Raw genomic sequence first — 22,728 nt, 5'->3', positions numbered from 1 at the left:
ATATAGCAATGGTGGGAATACTGGAGTATGTCGTTTGCGTAAGTCACTTTATGGGCTTAAGCAATCGCCTCGTGCATGGTTTGATAGATTTACTCAAGTGATGAGAAGGAATGGATATCGTCAGAGTCATTCTGATCATACGTTATTTGTAAAACGTAAACAAAATAAAGTAACAGCCTTGATTATCTATGTAGATGACATGATTATAACAGGAGATGATGTTGATGAGATGTCCAAGTTGCAAGGAAACCTTGCAGCCGAATTTGAAATGAAGGATTTAGGAGATTTGAAATATTTTCTGGGAGTTGAAGTTGCTCGCTCATCTAAAGGTATCTTCTTGTCTCAACGTAAGTATGTGATGGATTTATTAAAAGAGACTGGTATGTTGGGATGTAAGCCAGTAGAGACTCCTATTGTTGAGAAGCATCATTTGGATTTGAATCCAAGTCAGAAATCGGTTGACAAAGGGAGATATCAGAGGCTTGTAGGGAGACTTATTTATTTGGCTCATACTCGTCCTGATATTGCTTATGCTGTGAGTGTTGTGAGTCAGTTCATGCATTCACCAAATGTGGATCACATGGCTGCTGTTATGCGTATCTTGGCATACTTGAAGTCGGCACCTGGAAAATGAGTATTGTATGGGAAACACGGGCATTTGAGAATTGAAGGGTTTACTGATGCAGATTGGGCAGGTGATGTAACTGATAGACGGTCTACTTCTGGGTATTTTACTTTTGTTGGAGGAAATTTGGTGACATGGCGAAGTAAGAAACAGAAGGTGGTATCACGATCTTCAGCTGAGGCCGAATATAGAGGAATGGCTCAAGGGATTTGTGAAATCCTTTGGCTACGAAAACTTCTTTTAGGACTTGGGTTTAAACTAGAGGAGACTATGAAGTTGTATTGTGACAACAAGTCCGCAAGAGATATCGCTGATAACCCGGTGCAGCATGATAGAACGAAGCATGTGGAGGTGGATCGACATTTTATTAAAGAGAAGCTTGAAAAGAAGATTGTATCAATACCGTTTGTAAAGTCAGAGGAGCAACTTGCAGATGTTCTTACTCATGCAGTGTGTGGACGAAAGTTTGGTGACTCACTTGTCAAGTTGGGCATGTGTGATATCTATGCACCAACTTGAGGGGGAGTGTAAACGTGAGTCTTCAAAAATAAGTATGTAAATATATTGTAAATATTAGGAATCCTTTTTTAGGAAGGATTATTTGTTGTGTCCTTTTTAATTTTAGTTTCCTTATAGAACAAGGATTGTATTTGTATATATTTCAAGGAAGTAATACAAGGAATTTATCCCGTAAAAATTCTATTGGGTCTAGAAGGACAAATTCTGGTCGAATTGGGGCTGGTGGCGTTCTAAGAGATCATAATGGCAACTGGTTAGGTGGCTTTGCTGTGAATTTGGGACAAGGGCAGGTTTGTGATGCTGAATTATGGAGTTTATACTTTGGTTTACAGCTTGCTATTGATAAGGGTGCTACTGAGCTTCATATTGAGATGGATTCCAAGGCTGTTATTATGTTGTTGAAGCAATCCCAAGTTGATAATTTCCATCCTTTGGAGACAATTATGCATAGCTGCAGATTAATGATGAGACAATTGAGGAGGTGTGAATTGAATCACGTTTATAGAGAGAAGAATATTGTGGCGGATCAGTTGGCTAATTGGAGTTATAACATGGATATTGGTGTTCTTGTTTTTGATGAGCCTCCTGTGTGGATTAGATCAGCTCTCATTGATGATGCTGCTGGAGTCCCTCGGACTCGGTTTGCTGTTGGTTTGTAGTTCTTTTTGGGTTGTGTTCCCCGTTCTTCACCAAAAAAAAAAAAAAAAGTGTTGACCGAGTGAAATTGGGAATCTAGTTCACTTAAGGTTTTTGAGTCTGAAGAACACACAAATTATAGAGTTTCCATCATCTGCAGCAAATTTGGTATGCCTGCGGACTCTAATTTACACTGTCTATGGACGTCGATGAGAACCTTAGGTGTGTTCGGAAAGATGGAACAACTGAGACATATATATTTACCCTGACGTTATAGAGCAAGTAAGAAATTTGTCGTTGGCTACTCTAGGCAGTTTGCAGACGTTAGTCAATGTTTCAAGTAGCTACTGTGATCTAAATGATATGGTTAAACTAACCAATCTTAGAAAATTGGTGTTGAAGGTGAATCTAACAAGAAACTGGGATAGAATAAGCTTCACATTTAACCATCTCCAGTCGTAGACTCTGGAGAATAAGTTATACCATGGAACATAGCATATATTAAGTTGTCTTGAGATATACAAGCTACGAATAAAGGGAAAATTGAGAGCTACCAGAAGGGATTCTGTGCTTTCCAAACCTTACCAAGCTAACACTGTCCGGAATACTAGAGAAGCTGCCAAGCTTAAGAATACTTTTCCTTAATAATCACGTTACTTCCACGGCTTTTCCAGGACCACACGTTTTCTCCAGTGGAGGTTTTCCTCATCTTGAGCATCTTTCCCTCGGTTGTTTCCTTGCGTTAATGGAGTGGAGGGTGGAAAAAGGAGCCTTGCCCTAATCAAAATGTAAATTATACCCTTATGCATATGCACTCTTTCAAATGTAAAATATTCCTTTTATGCATATGGACTCTTCCAAATGTAAATCATTCCTTTATGCATATGCACTCTTCCAAATGTTTAAGCCAACTGATTCGCTAGACAATTGAATAAATAGCATGTGAAGGAGGAGAAAAACAGAAAAGACTTCTCCAGTTAACCACTTTAATCAAGCAGAAAAACAGAAGTCGAAAAAGAAAGCTTGTTTAATTTTTTTTTCTTTTTGGTGGAAATCAGAAATATGGCTGAGGCGGTAGTTTCAATGGTAATTGAAGGGCTCAAAGGCGGTCTCATTGAGGAGGTGAAGTTCTTGAGCGGAGTTGGCGATCAAATTAAGCATGCACAAATTGAGCTACTTTTGATGCAGGGCTTCCTGAAAGATGCAGATACAAGACAAGAAGACAATGAAGTACGCATTTGGGTTCAAATTATAAGAGATGCTGCTTATGATTTGGAGGATGTCATTGAATCTTTTGCTTTGAAAGTGGCTCTCAGAAGGGGAGGAAGCGTGAAGCTTGTTCTGAAAAGGTTTGCTTGCATCTTTAACGAAGTCTATAATCGTCACAAGTTCGGTTCAGAAATTGAGAGCATTACCACCAAACTTTCCAAATTGAGGTTGAGTTTGCAAGGTTATGACATCAAGCAAATAAGGGGCACACAATATGGAGGTGCCACTTCTTTTGAGAGGCAAAAGGAACAAAGGGAAACTTATCCTCATGTTATTGAACGTGATGTTGTCGGGTTAGAGAAGGACATAGAGATACTAGTCACGCAATTGGTGAAAGAAGAAAAAGGCCCCAAACTTGTATCTATTTGGGGGATGGGCGGTTCAGGAAAGACCACTCTTGCAAAACAAGTTTATGGTCACAATGAAGATGTTAAGCGTCACTTCGATTGTTTTGCTTGGGTGTGTGTGTCACAACAATGTCAAGGAAAAGAGGTTTTGGAAGATATTTTGGTCCAGCTTACTCGCGACACCAAAGATAAAACTAAAGAAATGAATAAGAATCAAATGGTAGAGAAGCTTTGTAGCATCCAAAAAGAAAAGAAATGTTTGGTGGTTCTTGATGACGTTTGGACTCGTGATGCGTGGAACTCTTTGAAAAATGGATTTCCAATCGGTGCGGAAACAAAGAGTCGTATATTACTCACCACTCGGAAGAAGGACGTTGCTGAAATTGCTGGAGAAAATGGTTTCGTTCATGTATCTCATGCGCTAGATGATGAGGGATGCTTGGAACTGTTTAAGAAGATAGCAATCTTTGGGAGAGATCAAACAAGTATGTTTCTCACTTCTCAGTCAACTCTATTATCATTATTTTATTTTTGTTTATTTGTTAAGCCTAATAAAATAGAGATCATTGCATTTCACTTATAATGATTTCGATATAGTACGCACATAATTGTCCCTAATCGTTTAACTTAGGGTGCGTCTGTGTCATGCACCGGACCCGAGTTGCTGGAAAATCCCGAATCTTGAATGCAACCCAAATGTTTTAAAAAAAAAAGAATAATAAGAAACTGAAACGGAGTGAAAAATAAATTCTTCTTATAAAAAGAAACTCAAGAACTCTTTACATGGCTACAAAGAAAGTAAATAAATTAAACTTTTAACCTCACCTCTAATTCACTGTCATCCCATCTACCCTCTTGACTGTCTAATTCGAAAACCTACATATAAAGGGGTGAACTTCAACAACCTAGTAGGGACATAACTTCAATAAATCTTACAATAAGGACCTAGTACGCCTTACAGTAAGGTCCCAGCTGCAGGAACTGTACAACAGAGGTAAAATTCCATATTCATTCTTCCATTTTCATTATAATCACCATTTTAGTCCAAGTTCTACTTCCGTTTTGTCAATCATACTACATAATTCAATCCATCTCACCAAGTTTTCACCAAAATGAGATTCAACAACAAAACAATTCTAGATATTTAAATCAAGCCTAATAGGATCAACTCAACATAAACACTTTAAATCGAACATTAAAGCTGATTTAGTGATAAATTCCCTAATGGCAACATTTTGAAATCTGTAGCAAACTCAGAAATTCCTACCTTAGATTGTAAATTGTAATACTCCTGTCCAGAAATCCGTAAGCGAAAACATAATCAAATTTGGTGAAGTACATAAAAAATTATGATAGAAAATTCGATTTTAGTGTTTCAATGAAAAAAAAAATAGCATTATCTATATGGAACTGTTATTGTCACTTTAAGACTTTACTTCGACAAAGAAGAAAAACAATCAGGTCTTATAATTTAGATCAGGTGTCCAAATGAATAAAACTGGTTTCTCTCTTACTTTGTCTTCTCTTTTGGGAAAGGATTCTCTCCGGACCCAATCCCTTCGGATCCTCCTCCTTCGTCATTTTTTCTTTGGAGTTTTTCTTCTTCTTCCTTGCCTCTTTCAATTCTTCTTCTTCAATAATCCTTATTCTTCAACTATGAGTCTTCTTCTCACTTTTTTTTTTGTTTATTTATTGGAAAACTTCAAACACAAGTTAGCGACGACTACTATGATGTTGCCGATAACTAGCTCTTTGGAGGCTACGACGCCGACTTCGGGAAGCACGACACCGACTCCTGAGAAACCACGATGTCGACTCGGCCTTCAGTGGGTCCGGAGAGGATCCTCTTCCTTCTCTTTTCTTTCAGTCCTTACATGCATGACTGTCTGTCAACACACCACCTTAGCAGCTGTCGCGTGACAAGTCAACCACACCTTAGCTGTCACGTGGCCTTCCAAAATTGTATTAAAAATTCATTGGGTTCTAAAAAATAATTCAAAAATGCCATGAACTTGTAATTTTGTCCACTTTCATCTCATCACTTAAAATTCATCTTTAACCTAAAAAAAACTTACTTATTTTCTCACCTCTTTAAAATTTAAAGCCGACTTGTAAGTGGCTCTTTACCACTGTTGTGGAAAGGTGTTGAGCTCTTAGATGACGGCGTGAGTTCAAACTCTGTCGGTGGCTAATCTAACATCTAATTTAACAAAATCTATCGTTTGGCAAAAAAAAAAATAATAATAATTAAAGCCGACCACCAATCGTCAAATTTGAAGAAACTCCAAAATTCTCCTAAAATTATAACAACACTTTCAAATACATTTTCGAGGTTTCACAATTTGATACACTGATTGGCTTGGATAAATTTTAGGGATTGGCTTGAAAAACATTGATGAGAGGTAAGGTCATTGTCCCAAATCGCTAAGAGAATTGATGAATGTCTAGGGTATTAGTTTGAGACATACTCTAGTTTAAATCGTCCAAGATGGGTGGTAGTATCGGTGCACAGCGCCTGTTTAGGTTTAGCTAAGCAGCTAGATATTTTTACTTAATATTGTTGTTGCTACCAAAAAGTCTAAGCAATGATGTATCTATGGGTGGAGAGGTTACTTCTAACCTTCCATGATGAATGAAAAAACATGCATGTTGTAGAATGCCCTTGTGCCGAGTCTGCCGACCCCTACACCCAAAACTAAAATAAAGAGACTTGTTTGAGAGCAGCAACAGAGCAGGTCGTGAGTTGCTCTCTCCCTTTGTATTTCCACATTTTCAGTTTTCTACTCTTCTTCCTTGTTATCAATCAAAACTCTAATTACTTTACTTTCGTTAACTATTAAGCCTAATTGATTGAGATTACTGCATTTCATGTAACTATGATTTCTCCCTTCCAAAATTCATTTTCTTGTGACATCAGACACTAATATTTATGTTCTACTGTAAAAATATTCAACAATCCAAAAGGACATTGACAACATACATAGAATATCTTAAGAATGACAAGTCTAGGACATAATAGTTAACCCATTTTTCTTAATTTTTTCACCCTGAAATTGATGCTGAAAAGGAAGAACTAGGAAAGAAGATGCCTCAACATTGTGCAGGTCTGCATTAGCCATTGCTGTGCTTGCAAATGACTAGTCTAGAACATAATAGTTAACCTATTTTTCTTAATTTTTTTTTTTCAGACTCTAAAATTGATGCTGAGAAGGAAGAACTAGGAAAGAAGATGCTCAAACATTGTGCACGTCTGCCATTAGCCATTACTGTGCTTGCGGGACTTCTAGCTAGAAAGGTCACAATTGATGAGTGGAATGCAGTATACGAGAACGTTGATGTGTATATACGGAGAGGAACTAATCTTGACACAGAGTACAAAGGCGATCAAGAATATGCTGGTGCATTAAGGGTGTTGGCATTGAGTTATGACGACTTACCATATTGTCTAAAACTATGTTTTCTATACTTAGGTCACTTTCCGGAGGATTATGAGATACCGGTCAAAAGATTGGCTCAGTTATGGATAGCAGAAGGTTTTATATCTTCGGGTTCCCAACGACATGGTTCAGCGGAGGTATTGGAAGATGTAGCATATGCTTGCTTAATTGAGTTGGTGGAAAGATGTATGGTTCAAGTTGGAATACTTGGTTCAACTAAGAGGATCAAAACATGTCATCTTCATGATCTTATGCGAGACTTGTGCTTGGTAAAGGCAGAAGAGGAGAACTTTCTTCACGTTGTAAATTTTACCAGTACGATAACCAAGACAGCGACAATTCCTAAAGGTCGAAGACTTGGTGTACATGTGGAAACAGAATTTGTTGATAAATTTGCTCCCACAAGAAATGACCACCTTAGGTCTTTGTTATTCTTTGTCGACCCAGAATATAGATTCTCCAACTGGAAGAAAAAATTCTTGCGGTCAGTAGTATGCAACTTCAAATTGCTCAGGGTTCTAAAGCTTGAAGGCATACTGAGTTATGTAGAGTTGCCGAGTAATATTGGGAATCTAGTCCACTTAAGGTTTTTAAGTCTAAGGGAAAGTCATGTAAGACGGTTGCCATCATCTTTAGGTAATTTGGTATGTTTGCAAACTCTAGACTTACGCTTGTATGTTGGGTGGGGGGTGAAAGTACCAAATGTGATTTGGAAGATGAAAGAATTGAGACATTTATATTTACCCGTTTCGGGGTACAGAGGGAAGTTGAAGTTGGCTACTCTTGGGAATTTGCAGAGTTTAGTCAATGTTGCAGGTGCTGATTGTGATTTGACTCATCTTGCTGAATTGACCAATCTCAGAAAAATGTTCATACAAGGTGAGGTGAAAAATATGGAGGAAATGTTGAAATCTACTGGCATCACATTTAACCATCTTCGATCTCTATCTCTTTTCGTGGGGTCTGAAGTTATACCAATGAAAATGGTATTGAGTTGTCCTCATATATACAAACTTGAGTTGGAAGGGAGAATGAGAGATGAATCATTGGAAGGTCTCCAGTACTATCAGAACCTCACTAAGATGTCGATGAGTTGGACTAAACTACAGTTGGAGAGTCTCAAAATACTTGAGAAGATCCCAAACTTAAGAATGCTTTGGCTTAATGCTGGTAGTTTGGACAAGAATGTTTCATCAGAAGTAGTTGTCTCAGAAGAAGGTTATCCTAATCTTGAATTTCTTTCACTTGGTGGGATGGAAGAATTAAAGAGTTGGAGCATAGAGAAAGGAGGCATGCCTAATCTCTGCAGATTGTCTATTATAGAATGCTTGGAATTGAGGGCAGTTCCTGAGGGGCTTCAGCATGTTAGTACCCTCAAGGAACTAACAATCATAGGCATGCGACGGGAATTCTGTAGTAGGGCTGGGGAAGGAGAGGATTTCTACAAAATTAAACATGTGCCTTCTGTTACAATAATGTGAGAAGTGGATAACTGGTAAGCATGCTACTTATATTAATTGTGTTTTGTGTTGTGCGGCTATTTTATCTCAGTTTCTCATGGGTAAATCATAATGTGGAGTGGGGCAGAGGTGGCGGATGCTGCTGCTGGGAAGGGGAAGGCAAGGCCAATCTCGCAAAATCAGGTGAAAATTCTCTTCTTAATGACTTAATAATTGAAGGCAGCTAGCGCATCGATGTGGTAAGTATCATATGCACAGGACAGCAATATGACTGCTTAATTTTGTTTTATACTAGTTAGATCGTGGTAAGGCAAGGATCAAGAAAGGGAAGCAGTGTCCCAACTCGGAAGCTGTAAAAGCCTTGGTGATTAGCAGTTGCATTACATTACACAACTTGTTTTATTAGGATGCTCCATTTAATTCATGTATTAGCATTTGTATCTACCATTCATTAACAAATTCACTGTTGTCAATAGTCTACTAATAATAAGCACAACAGTTTTCAATGGTGTGTACATGTAAAAACGAAAAAACATTTGTCGATAGTCGATGCCACAATAGTTACTAATAACATATGCAACCAAATGCATCAACAGTTGTCCAAGATAATCGTTTTGATAATGGGTGCCATAATAGTTTTCAGTAGTCTAAAATGATGTGCAAAAATACTATTTTCAATTTCGTGCAAAAACAGTTTTCTAAGTTGTAATTCTTACTCAAAACTTTTCGAGTTTGAATAACAAAGTTTTGTGCTTGTGATCATAAGTGTTCATATTATGAAACTTTGTAAAAAATATCCATGCAAAAAATGAAATTTATTGTAGTAAATACTTAGCAATTCGTAATGCTTCTACAAATTTCGTTCATCTGTTTTTTTTATACATTTTGATAACCAAACAACCTTATTTCTAATTGATTTTTTGCAAAAGTAATCTTTATAAAATGATTAATAATATGAACGATTCAGATCACATACACTAAATATTATGAATCGAAAACAAACAGTTTTGAATAAAACTCATCTTTTGAGTAACTAAGTATTGATCTTCTTTATGAAAAAGAGTTGTTGAAATTTCGTGCACAAACAGTTGTTCAAATTTATGGCAAAACAGTTATGTAAATTTCGTCAAAAACCAATTTCAATAGTTTATTAAAATAAATGTTTTATATTTGAAATAGATTTAACGAGGAAAACGAGTTTCATATTCAACCATACCAAGTGCAAAAAAATTAAAAAGTTGTCCTTTGCAACAACACAAAAACCGCGAGTAATGCAAACGACGTGAAAATAGTTATTAGGAATTTGTGCAAAAGCAGTTGTTGGTAGCCAATGCAAAATTAATTTTCGGTAATTTATGCAAAAACAATTTTAAGTAATTTGTTAAAACTAATAAAAAAATTAAGTAGTCCGTGTTAAAACAATTTTTATGCCATGCATATGGAAAGGGAGAAGAAAATAATTTTTATTATGCATAGAAAGAGACTTCGTTAGTTTTCAGATTGCGACAGTCACACTAGGTGTCAAGGACTCATAAGAAATTAGACAAATATCAAATAGGAAAGACAGCAGTGCTGCAGATTCCCTAAAAAAAAAGTAAGATAAAATCATACGAAATCGTGATTGTCCGGAAGGCCGTTATTTGATGACGAGAAGATGGTGTTTAGAGGGAGAGGGAATACCACGAGAGAAAAAGGAGAGAGAGAACACGACAAGAAAGAAAGGAGATAGAGAGAGTAGTGATCTGGGAGCTACAGCAATAAAACCTTTACTGGATACTCCTGAAGCGCTTCATGTAGAAGTGGGAACAGCGAGTCGCAGGAAACTGCATAGAAAACACTGCACAAAAAACATGAGTGTATGAGTGGCAAACGAAGAATTAATAGCAAATGGAAAACCAACATATTAAGGCTTTGTTTTGAATACTGTAACATACACTGTTGCAACACAATAGCCGTATTTTGGGGAAATTTTGACGCTAAAGAAAGGTACAGAACGTTGAAAGAATGGAGCAGAAAAACCTTTTTAAAAGAATTCTAAACAGCATTACATCTGAATGATTTTTTATTTATTTTTCGGCATAATGGACTTCCAATCATATAATTGCAGAATACCAGATCAAATCAGATATTTTGATTATTTACTTGGGGCTTGGGTGTTGCATGCAAAGGTTTGTTCTCTCCTTCCATCAATTACAAAGGTTTGTTCTGTCTAACCTTGAAGTTTTGAAGGTGTATTGAAACCTTTTTATAAAGTTTGATAGTTACCTGAAACATAATAACCCCCACTCAAACAAATCTCTCAAGGAAACCCCCCTCGTTTCTCTGCGAAGAAATGAAAGCAAGAAGAAGGATACCAATTGATAACAAGAAGTAAAGCCTCACATTATCCAAACTCTGCACTGCAACAATGGCAAGAGACAAAGTGGAGTGATGCCTTCTCATGAAAGTGCCACCCAAACATAAACCCACAAGTATATGCATAGGCAACACATCTTGTAATCAACGATGGCAGTGGATGGCTCCAAGCTTCAATGAGACAAGGAGATAAGGCAATCAGAACCAGGATAAAGGTTGTCAAAGGGATGACCTACCATTTCATCAATTCACAAAAATTAGGACCCAAAAACATTAAGAATATGAAGAAATAAAAAACTGTTTCTGTCAAGTAAAATAACCTAGTTCTGAGTATGATAAATAAAATATATCATCTTATCAATCCAGAGCACTCAACATACTAACACGGGGTGAAGAGCTTTCTTCCTCCAAATCCTCACCAATCCTTAACAATAATGCCTCAACAAGTAAACAAAAAAACAGGTGCCACGACCGCAAACAAATGCTTGAAGCACAACAACACAGAAAAAGCAAGCCCACAAATCAAGTCCCTCGCTTCCTCCAAACACAAAAGCGAAATCAACAAAATCCCAAGCAAAAACCTATTGTCCTGGAAATGCAAATGGTCCACAATCACACAAAGACTAGTAAAACTAGCCAGTGAGATCAGAGTTGAGGGCACTATGCACATCAACCCCAACCTGGGCTTCAGATTTCTCTAAGTCAGTCGACACTGAGTTGAGCTTCTGGGTGAACTCTGCAAGCCCCTTCTGGACAAGACTTGCATCGACACGATCAAGAGGGACAGCCTCTACAGCAATCATGTCTGCATCGACATAACAAGTAACAATTTAACTGCCAACGGGACCGTGACATTTTTTTTTTTTTTGGCATGCAACCATGCTCTAACCCACTCAGCTATGTTGCTCAAGTCTGATTTCCATACCCATTTACCAATCAAAAGGACTAAAAGGAGTCACAGAGCTTGATGAAGGAGAGGAAATGGAATTAATATCGAATTAGCTCCAAACCCATCCAAACCTACTCAAAACAGCAGAATACCCAATTCAAACTAGAGCCAACAAGTTCGACTTGAAAACCACAATTAGCACCAAACCCAGATGAACCCGCATTAAATCATACAAAATCCATATCACATAAATCTCAAATCAAACCTCAGACCAAAAAATTGCAGAAAACCCACAACAAATCTCTCGAAAACTGACCTCTTTGGCCGAAAGTTCGGACGCATAAGGGAGCACAAAGTTGACAGGGAGCTTAGTGGGGATCGACGACGGGGTTGCAGGCCGAGGCTTTCATGAAGGTCAATAGGGTCTTGGGGGGTTCTATGTGAGGCACCGCCTTCTTCCAGGCGTCGCTAAAAGTAGAACCAGCTGGGGCAGTCGCAGCGACGTCGGTGGAAAAGGGACTGGCGCTGAGGGGGATAGCTGATCGGGTCAGAAGGTGGTGGCTTGGCGCAGCATGGTGGCGGAGTGAGGTGTCGCTCGGGTCTCGCAGGGTCGCAGGGTCGCAGAGAGAGAGTGGCGGAGGAAGGGGTCTCGCAAGGTCAGAGAGACAGATGGTGGAGTTTGGGGAGAGGGTTTTTTGTTTCGGAAATGGCTTCGGACTTTTTGGGTTGTGGAAATGGAGGAGGAAATGGGTATGCGTTTTGTTGAGGCCGTTGTGGCCCTTGTGGGCTTTAGTCAGTTTGGGCCCGTTAAACGCATTTCCAATAAGGTTTATTATATTAACATCCCACAAATTGTTAAATAAACCCTACATACTTAATACACCCCACATTTATTTTTTCACTTAAAAATTATCTTAATACACACCACATACTTTCTCATAATACCCCCACACCCCATATTCTCAATGTACACTTTATATGTTATACATACACCCCACATTTCTCAAATCTTATAACACTCATTTTTAATTTTCTATACACCCCACTTCCTCCAAGCTTTTAGGTTTCTTTTCACTTCCATATCACCTAACAATTACGCTTTGAACTCGTTATTTGAGGCAGAGCGGGTTACCTACTTTGTAATAGTATATGACTTTAGCACTAATATGATTCATGTTATTGGGTACGCAAGATTAATTTGAACCCTAAAAGATGAATATGAATATAGAAGTTTAAATAACGTAACAAACGCAAGATAAATAATTATCGATGTCATCAAAATCACTAAAACAATGAAAAATATGAAATCTTACCTCATATGAAGCTTCCGAAACATCGAGTTCGTGTTCTATTCGCCAAAAACAATTTTTCTCAATCAACATGTTCGTAGTTTCATTGGTTAGGGTTTTGTTCAACAATGGAGAATGAGAGGGTTTTGATAGTTGAGAAGATAAATAATATGCTAAAAGAGATTTGGGGTGTATTTAGAAATTTTTTTTTTAAAAAAAAGCCTAATAAGGTCAAAATTGTTATTGCATAGTGAGGTAAATATGTCATTTAATATTAAATTTTAATGTGGGATAAATTCAACACTTTGTGGGGTGCTAATATAAAAAGCCTTCCAATAATAACAATGTTTGGCTCTTCATTACTCCCGATTTGTGTTTATAAACATAATTGTTCATATCATATATACTCTTTAATGGTATGTATACAAAAGGTCAATTAAAACTAAGATTTTTTAGTGATTTGCTTAATTTCTCTTTGTTTTATACTTGGAACTGGGAAGCTGTAAGCCTTGGTGATCTGTAATCTATGCAAAAACAGTTGTCCATAGTCGATGCCACAATAGTGCTAATAACATGTGCAATGAAATGCAAGAATAGGTTTACGATAATTGTTTTGTAATCTATGCAAAAAATCATGAGTGTATGAGTAGGAAACGAAGGATCAATAGCACAAATGAAATAATATTTTGTTTCAAAGGAATTCTAAATAGAACCACATTTGAATGATTTTTTATTTGTTTTTTGGCATAACGAACTCCCAATCATATAATTGTAGAGTACCAAATCAAATTGGATATTTTAATGATTTTTTTTGGGGCTCCGGTGTTGTCTGCAAAAGGTTTGTTCTTTCCTTCCATCAATTACAAATGCTTTCAAAAACACTCAATTCAAACACTTAAATATTAATTATCCACTCAGTTTCAATGATCTTGAGTCAAAAGACTCCCTAACATTGAAATTTTGAAAATGTATTGATACGTTTTTATAAAAGTTTGGTAGATACCCACCCTTAAGTAACAAAACTTAATGAGAAAATCATAACAGAAAAGTTACAGAGCTGATGGCCAAACACAAATGCAAATAAAAAGCTTGTAAAAAAACTCCCAAGCGAGTAGCGATTTTAGGACTGTTATTTCAATATGCACACATAACAATTTTACTTGAGCTACTTAATACTACGGTCTAATGATATTCCTCTTCACTTGTAAGTGAGAGGTCTTAGGTTCAATTCTCGTCAAATCCGAGTTTGAACCACATTATTACTAGCCCATTGAGAGGCTACCCCCTCCTCCTTAGGATAAATAATTGTTGGATTTGGCATTAAATCCAACATCTAATTCAATCTCATCCTGCCTACCCTCAACTGTCTAGCATGAAAGAATTGAGACATTTATATTTACCCAGAGGGTACAAAGGGAGGTTGAACTTGGCTGCTCTTGGGAATTTGCAGAGTTTAGTCAATGTTGCAGGTGCTGATTGTGATTTGAATCATCTTGCTGAATTGACCAATCTCAGAAAACTGTTCATAAGAGGTGGGGTGGAAAATATGGAGGAAATGTTGAAATCTACTGGCATCACATTTAACCATCTTCGATCTCTATCTGTGTACTCTCCTGGAGAAGTTATACCAATGAATATGGGATTGAGTTGTCCTCATACATACAAACTTCAATTGAGCGGGAAAATCAGAGAACAATCATTGGAAGGTCTCCAGGGCTATGAGGACCTCACTAAGATGTCGCTGTTCGATACTGGTCTACAGTTGGAGAGTCTCAAAATACTTGAGAATATCCCAAACTTAAGAATGCTTTGGTTGCGTACTGGTAGTTTGGAGAATGTTTCAGAAATAGTTGTCCCAACAGAAGGTTATCCTAATCTTGAATTTCTCTCACTTGAATATTTGAGGGAATTAAAGAGTTGGAGCATAGAGAAAGGAGGTATGGGTAGCCTCCGCAGATTTGTCTATTGAGTGGTGCGGGGGATAGAGGGCAGTTCCTGAGGGGCTTGAGAATGTTCAAAACCCTCAAGGAAAGATTGTCTATTGAGTGGTGCTGGGGATTGAGGGCAGTTCCTGAGGGGCTTGAGAATGTTAAAACCCTCAAGGAATTAACAATCACAAACATGCCACGGGAATTCTGTAATAGGGTTGGGAAAGGAGGAGATGATTTCTACAAAATACTGAGTCTCAGTGATCTTTAGTCAAAGACTCCCTAACATTTAAGTTTTGAAGATGTATTGAAACCTTTTTATAAAAGTTTGGCAGCTATCCTGAAGCTGATAACCCCCACTCAAACAAATCTCCCCTCATTTCTCTGCGAAGAAATTAAATCAAGAAGAAGCATACCAATTGATAACAAGAAGTAATGCCTCGCATTATCCAAACTCTGCAATGCCACAATGGCAACGGGGATGACAAAGTGGAGTGGTGCCTTCTCATGTGCATGCCACCGAAACATAAACCCTCAAGTGTATGTTAGAAATTTTGCGTAGAATTTCATTGTCCCACGTTGCTCACCACCACAAGCAGATAAGGCAATCAGAACATTTAAGAATATGAAGAAATAATAAACATTTAAGAATATGAAGAAATAAAAAACTATATCTCTCAAGTAAAATAACCTAGTTCTGAATACGATAAATAGAATATATCATCTCATCAATCAAGAGCACTCAACATACTAACAGGGGGTGAAGAGCTTTCTTCCTTCCGCTTGGCCATACGCTGAAGCTAAACAACTGAATTGGGCATTGGGAAGTCTTTAGTTACTAAATTGCTTTGCTAGTTCTAGAGCATAAGGTTTACAGAGAGCTGACTATAAGAACCAGAACAGCCTAAACCTACCATCTATTCAAAATTACATGATGTCAGTACAGTCAACAAGCAGCACCATCCAACCGAGGAGTTTTGTTTGCCCATTTGATTTGATAAACTGAAATGTTATCCTATTAAATTGCACCTCCTTCCAGTTGACCGTTGAGAATTACCTGAGGTAGTACAGCATAAGGGGATGAATCCCCAACTAGCCCACCAGTGAATGACGCTGCTGGTGCCTGAATGTTGAATCTAGTCTTCCAAGAACGAAAGCAAGCACTTTATCTAGTATGATATAGAACAGCAAAAAATTTGGTGCCCGCCCAATATGCATGGCGAAGTCCCCTGCCAAGATGAAACATACGACAGATAACTTGATTCATCTGCAAGGTAATGTTGAACAATCAATGTCCTACAATAAGATATGATGGCATACGATATTGAGGCACAAGACAAATTAAATGACTTGTCCTCGATGAGTGCAAATTGTTATTAAATGATCAGAGAGCAACATTAATGGATAACCATCTTGGCGTAGTTAATTCCCTTGCTTCATTTTATAAATGAGTACCAGTAGATTGGTGGAATATCTATGTTCCTACATTTTCATTTCATCGACATTAAGGTTTTGGGGATTTGTGGCAGGAGTTTCAATTTTCATCCCTCTCCTCCCTAACTATGTTCAATCCTTACTGTAGATAAAGGGCCGTACAACAGAAAGCATCCTAAATCATCACCAGGAAACGTCAAGAAATGGAAATACATATAAAAATAATATTAGCTCCGAATACTGTGGAAACAGATACTTAAAAGAGAAAAATTTATTTTATTTTTATACGTCCACTTATAATTCTAAGCTGCTTATCTACAATAAATAAAAGGATAATCATAATTATTCTGTCATACCAAGTGAAAAAAATAAAAAATAGCTAAAGCAAAATAGCTTTTCAATCATTAAAGATAGCTTCAAAAGAATTATACCAAAACTCTGAAGATCCGGCACCAAAGGGATACCAAAATCAAACCATATACCACAAGTGATCCACTTCCCCGCCCCTTTCTCCCTAAAAATTCCTCCAATTACTCTCCGTCTATACCACCCAAAAAACGTGGTAAAATGTAAAGTTCTTAATGCAAAATGATAGACACAAGAAAGGGCAGAGCTAGGATTTTTCAGAGGGTTGGGCTAATATTATTTGAGAAAAAAAAGGGAAAAAAAAAGTATAACCGAAGATGACCAATTATATGATGAAAAAACCACCAATTATGGCTTGAAAAGGGGAGACTGTAGAAGAAAAATGGAATGATAATCAGTTTTATAGGCTTACTTGCACCTATAATTAGTTTAATGAGTTTTGATTGGACTTATTAAACTAATAAAACCTGGGATAAATTTATTTAAATCTGATTTTCATAGCCTAAAAATGGAAAAAAACTCTGTCAAAAACTGATTGGGCAAGAACTGTCCCGTGCTACAGCCCAGGGAAGCCACAATCTCCTTCTCTCTCTCTCTCTCTCTCATCTGATTTTCATAGCCTAAAAATGGAAAAACCTCTGTCAAAAACTGATTGGGCAAGAACTGTCCCGTGCTACAGCCAGTGGCGAAGCCAGGAATTCTTGAGAGGAGGGGCGAAATTTAAAAAATTTAGGGTCCCGAAAAATGTGAACATTTATTCGAGGTTTAAGTCTAGGATTTGCAAGAAGATTATTTGAACTACCCGTAGAAGAATTTGCACTAACCGAAATATTCAAAAGAAGATTTGGACTACTCAAAATAGTCGAAGGAGGGTTTGAACAACAATATTATTTGAAGGATGATTTAGCACCGTTTCTCTTTGTATCGTCCTATTACTTAACTGTATAATTAGCAAAGTTTTAAAAGATGCTAAGCTCTAATCGGGCAATGGACATGACTTTACATTAAGGCGAGGGCCTAGGCAAATTTGAATAAATTTATTATATACCGTATAAATAATTGTCTATTTATTATATAGCTTATAATATCCAAAAAATATTTATTATAAAACATATAATATATAAAAATATTGACAAATTTTCTTTATTACTTTGTTGAATTTGATGGTAAGAGAAAGAAAAAAAATAATGACGAGTTCGTAATATTTTACAAATTATTTTTTGAAGCTCGTATAAATTTATAATGAATTTTAAGATGAATAATAGTGTCAAACAAATGGCTTAAAAAATATTGAAAGAGTGGTCAAATTAATTTAACAATAATTAAAAAATAAATCAAAGCAGGTTGGTGGTGCCAATTGATTGGCCAATATTTAAAAAAAAAAAAACAAATTGTAATTAAGAAAGGTCACGTGGGGTGGGGTGAGATGGGAGAGAGAAAGTCTCTCTCTTCTTCCTTTCCCTTCTTCTTCGTTCGAACCAGTGTTCCAGAACTAAATTTCTAGTTTCCAGAAGCTGCAAAATGCAGATCTTCGTTTCTCCTTTCTTTGGCTTAGGTTTTTCGAAAATAAGAGAGCACGCAATCAGCCTATGCTGGGATAGAGCAGGGACATCCAAAAGGTCGAAAACCAGACGGAAATTTATCGCTTTCGACGTGACCGGAGGGGCGGAACCACCGCTCCTGGGCTTGATTTCCGGCGAGGGGAGGGGCGGCTGCCACTCCTCGTCCTCACGTAGCTTCGCCACTGGCTACAGCCCAGGGAAGCCACACTCTCACTCTCTCTCTCTCTCTTTCGAACACTAATCCTCTATTCAGTTTCATGTTCATAAGGATCTAACTAAACCATTCAAACCAACTTTGAGTGTGAGCTCAGATCCTGTAACGACGTTTCAGTTTGTCTACCTAATCCAATCCTCATCAATGGAGCTAACTTCTAGGCCATACAGTGATGGCTCATTACATCCTGCACCATTCTTGCATGGTTTATAACTTTATGAAAGCCATGGGTACCAACATTCAATCCATAAGGTTCTACCCTGCCAAACCTAATGCATCTGCAGCTGCTTCAGTTAAGTAATTATTTCAAGCTGCTCTACTTTGAGATTTCATCTGCTTTTCTAACAGCAGAAAGAATCCCTATTTGCTCAATATTCTGTCAATGGAATCTGTCTTTCCTTCTGTTCATGGCTCAGACAACGGGACAGAGGTTCAGGGCCGAAGGGGTAGAGGAAGACCTAGGAAAACTTTGGAAGAGACTCTAAGAAAGGGCTTAGAGTACTTGGATCTAACGGAGGACATGACACAAAACCGAGCGCAATGGCGTTCTAGGATTCATATAGCCGACCCCACTTAGTGGTAAAAGGCTTTGTTGTTGTTGTTGTTGTTGTATGCGTTCGAGAAGTGACTTTTCTCAGTTGCAAATCATTAGTGATCTTGCTAAGAAAATGGTGGAAAAAAGGTTACATCGAGTATTTCAATATGTGTATTTACTTATTGAATTGGCTTTGGTTTTACCTGTTGCAACTGCTTCAGTGGAGAGAGCATTTTATGCCATGAATATCATTAAGAGTCCACTCTGCAACATAATGAGGGATCAATGGTTAAATGATAGCTTAGTTGTTTATATTGAGAAAGATGTTTTTTCTTGTATTGACAATGAAACTATCATGACACGTTTTCAAAGTATGAGATCCCGTCGTGGACAAATTTAATATTTCTAGCTTGTTTAGCACAAAGATTATGAATGAAATTTGTAGTTTGCCATTTATTTGTTCAATGATATTTTCGTCTTGTTTTTTTTTTTGGAACTTTTATATTGGGACCACCCTAAGTTAAAATCCTGGATCCGCCACTGATGGCAACATTTCGAAATCTGTAGCAAACTTAGAAATTCTTACCTCATGTAAATTGTAATACTTTTCTCCAAAATGTCCGGAGGCAAAAACGGAATCAAATTTGGTGAAGCAAATAAAAAAAAAATTATGATTGAAATTTGATTTGGGGGTTTGAGTGAAAGAGATGACATTATCTTTTAAGGCTTAGTAAATCAAATACCCCATAAAACTGTCATTTAGCATCAATTTTTTTTTATTTTTGAAATTGATTTGTCTTATTTTACTTTCTGAAATTGACATTTTAAACTCTTTTAACAAAATGAAGTGAAGTGAGACAAAAAAAAAAGTTAAATGTCAATTTCAAGCAGTAAAGTGAGACAAATCAAATTCAGAAACCCCTACCTCAGATTGTAATTTGTAATGTTTTTCTCCAGAAATCCGTAAGTGAAAACGGAATTGAATTTGGTGCGGTACATAAAAAAATTATGATAGAAATTTTATTTGAATGTTTGAGTGAAAGAGATCGCATAATCTTGAATGTTTCTCCAGACTTTGCTTTAGACAACGAAGAAAAACAATCAAAATCTTATGATTTAGATCAGGTGCACCGCACCGCTTCAACTGCATTAACTATTCGATCGAATGGCAGCCTGCCATTTCACTCTTCCTTTTGTTCTCTTTTTTTCAGTCCATACAATTACATCAGCACCACTCCTGGTCACTCCAGCAGCTGTCACGTGGCAAGTCAGCCACACCTTAGCTGTCACGTGAGGTTCCAATATTTCATTAAAAATTCATTCGAGCACCGCGAGTACCAAAAAATAGTTCAAAAGATGCTATGAACTTATAATCCTTGACGCTTGACCTCACGGAACATTATTTAATTTTGGTTTTCTCCTCGTCTTCTTCCTTGTTATCAACCAAAACTCTAATAACTTTAGTTAACTATTTGATAGAGATTACTGCATTTCATGTAACTATTTTGGAACGAAGAAATTCATTTTCTTGAGAAATCAGAGGCTGAGATTTATGTTCTACTGTAAAAAAAAAAAAAAAAAATCCAACATATACAGAATATCTTCAGAATGACCAAGTCTAGGACATAATAATTAACCCATTTTTTAATTTTTTTCAGACTCTGAAATTGATGCTAAGAAGGAAGAACTAGGAAAGAAGATGCCTCAACATTGTGCAGGTCTGCCATTAGCCATTATTGTGCTTGCGAGTGATTAGTCTAGGACATAATATTTAACCTATTTTTCTTAATTTTTTTCAGACTCTAAAATTGATCCTGAGAAGGAAAAACTAGGAAAGGAGATGCTTAAACATTGTGCAGGTCTACCATTAGCCATTACTGTGCTTGCGGGACTTCTAGCTAGAAAAGTCACAGTTGAGGAGTGGAAAAAAGTACACGAGAATGTTGATGTATATATACGGAGAGGAACTAATCTTGACCAAGAATATAAAGGCGATCAAGAATATGCAGGTGCATTAAGGGTGTTAGCATTGAGTTATGACGAGTTATCATATCGTTTAAAACTATGTTTTCTATATTTAGGCCATTTTCCAGAGGATTATGAGATACCAGTCAAAAGATTGCGTCAGTTATGGATAGCAGAAGGTTTTATATCTTCAGCATCCCAAGGACATGGTTCAGCGGAAGTATTGGAAGATGTAGCATATACTTGCTTAAGTGAGTTGGTGCAAAGATGTATGGTTCAAGTTGGAACACTTGGTTCAACTAAGAAGATCAAAACATGTCATCTTCATGATCTTATGCGAGACTTGTGCTTGGTAAAGGCAGAAGAGGAGGACTTTCTTCACGTTGTAAATTTTACTAGCACGATAACCAAGGCAGCGACAATTCCTAAAGTTCGAAGACTTGGTGTATATGTGGAGGAAAAATGTGTTGAAAGCTTTGCTCCCACAAGAAATGACCACCTTAGGTCTTTGTTATTCTTTGTCGACCCAGAATATGGATTCTCCAACTGGAAGAAAAAATTCTTGCGGTCAGTAGTATGCAACTTCAAATTGCTCAGGGTTCTAAAGTTTGAAGGCATATGGAGAGAAGAAGTAGAGTTGCCGAGTACTATTGGGAATCTAGTCCACTTAAGGTTTTTGAGTCTAAGGAGAAGTAAGGTAAGTCGGTTGCCATCATCTTTAGGTAATTTGGTATGTTTGCAAACTCTAGACTTACGCTTGAGAAGGTCGGGGGTGAAAGTACCAAATGTGATTTGGAAGATGAAAGAATTGAGACATTTATATTTACCCGTTTCGGGGTACAGAGGGAAGTTGAAGTTGGCTACTCTTGGGAATTTGCAGAGTTTAGTCAATGTTGCAGGTGCTGATTGTGATTTGAATCATCTTGCTGAATTGACCAATCTCAGAAAACTGTTCATCATAACAGGTGGGGTGAAAAATATGGAGGAAATGTTGAAATCTACTGGCATCACATTTAACCATATTCGATCTCTATCTCTATCAGTGGGGGATGAAGTTATGCCAATGAATATGGTATTGAGTTGTCCTCATATATACAACCTTGAGTTGGCAGGGAGAATGAGAGATAAATCATTGGAAGGTCTCCAGTACTATCAAAACCTCACTAAGATGTCGCTGTGGGATACTAATCTACCGTTGGAGAGTCTCAAAATACTTGAGAAGATCCCAAACTTAAGAATGCTTTGGCTTCATTGTGTAAGTTTGGACGAGAATGATTCACAAGTAGTTGTCTCAGAAGAAGGTTATCCTAATCTTGAATTTCTTTCACTTTATGGGTTGAGGGGATTAAAGAGTTGGAGCATAGAGAAAGGAGGCATGCCTAGTCTCTGCAGATTGTCTATTGACAGTTGCTTGGAATTGAGGGCAGTTCCTGAGGGGCTTGAGCATGTTACCACCCTCAAGGAACTAACAATCAGACTTATGCTTCGGAGATTCTGTACAAGGGTTGGGGAAGGAGGAGAGGATTTCTACAAAATTCAACACGTGCCTTCTGTTATAATAACAGATATTCGGGAGGACAGAGAAGTGGATAACTAACTGGTAAGTATGCTGCTGCTGCTTACATTTTGTTTGCTATTTATCTGTGTTTCTCAGGGGTAAAATCATAATGTGTTTCTGTTATCTTTTCCGGTTGTTCCTTAGAGGAGAAAGTGAAGGGGAGTCAAGTGTGGCGAAGGTGGCGAATGCAGCTGGGAGGGGAAGGCCAATCTCGCAAAATTAGGTGAAGATTATGTTGTTAATAATGGAAGGCAGTTAGCGTATCCATGTCATATGATTTGCTTAATTTCTCTTTGTTTTATACTTGGAAAACTGTAAGCCACGTTCATCTGTAATCTAT

The 22,728-nt window shown here is 37.4% G+C and overlaps 1 protein-coding gene and 1 long non-coding RNA gene across 8 annotated transcripts in view; one reads left to right on the top strand and one right to left on the bottom strand.

Annotated features, from left to right (window-relative positions):
- Positions 1-2,691: 2,691 nt before the first annotated feature.
- Positions 2,692-22,728, top strand: part of LOC103445040 (putative disease resistance protein At1g50180) — a 116,788-nt gene continuing 96,751 nt past the window's right edge. The window contains exons 1-4 of one of the 4 annotated variants that reach the window (XR_530718.3): positions 2,692-3,881; positions 6,585-8,328; positions 8,421-8,476; positions 8,593-8,799. Coding sequence is in view for 2 of the 4 variants with exons in the window: in XM_017335133.3 (XP_017190622.1) it covers positions 2,843-3,881; positions 6,585-8,314 (2,769 nt within the window). In the remaining 2 variants the exon portion in view is untranslated. Of the gene's footprint in view, positions 3,882-6,584; positions 8,329-8,420; positions 8,800-20,523; positions 20,584-22,728 lie in introns of those variants that run through there. The other 3 variants (XR_530717.3, XM_070825216.1, XM_017335133.3) reach the window with 3 other exon arrangements.
- Positions 8,745-12,269, bottom strand: LOC103445044 (uncharacterized). 4 transcript variants are annotated; one of them, XR_011583015.1, is made up of 3 exons: positions 11,854-12,265; positions 10,676-10,819; positions 8,745-10,130 (listed from the first exon to the last, which is right to left on the bottom strand). It is a non-coding gene; the product is annotated as an uncharacterized lncRNA (long non-coding RNA). The 4 variants fall into 4 exon arrangements; XR_530721.4 differs by having other exon boundaries at positions 9,733-10,130; positions 10,559-10,880; positions 11,854-12,269; XR_011583016.1 differs by having other exon boundaries at positions 9,733-10,130; positions 10,676-10,880.

The sequence above is a fragment of the Malus domestica genome, chromosome 07 (assembly GCF_042453785.1).
Source record: "Malus domestica chromosome 07, GDT2T_hap1".
NCBI lineage: Eukaryota > Viridiplantae > Streptophyta > Magnoliopsida > Rosales > Rosaceae > Malus > Malus domestica.
Note: the sequence above shows the minus strand (reverse complement) of the source record. Positions and strands in the feature narration are given on the sequence as shown.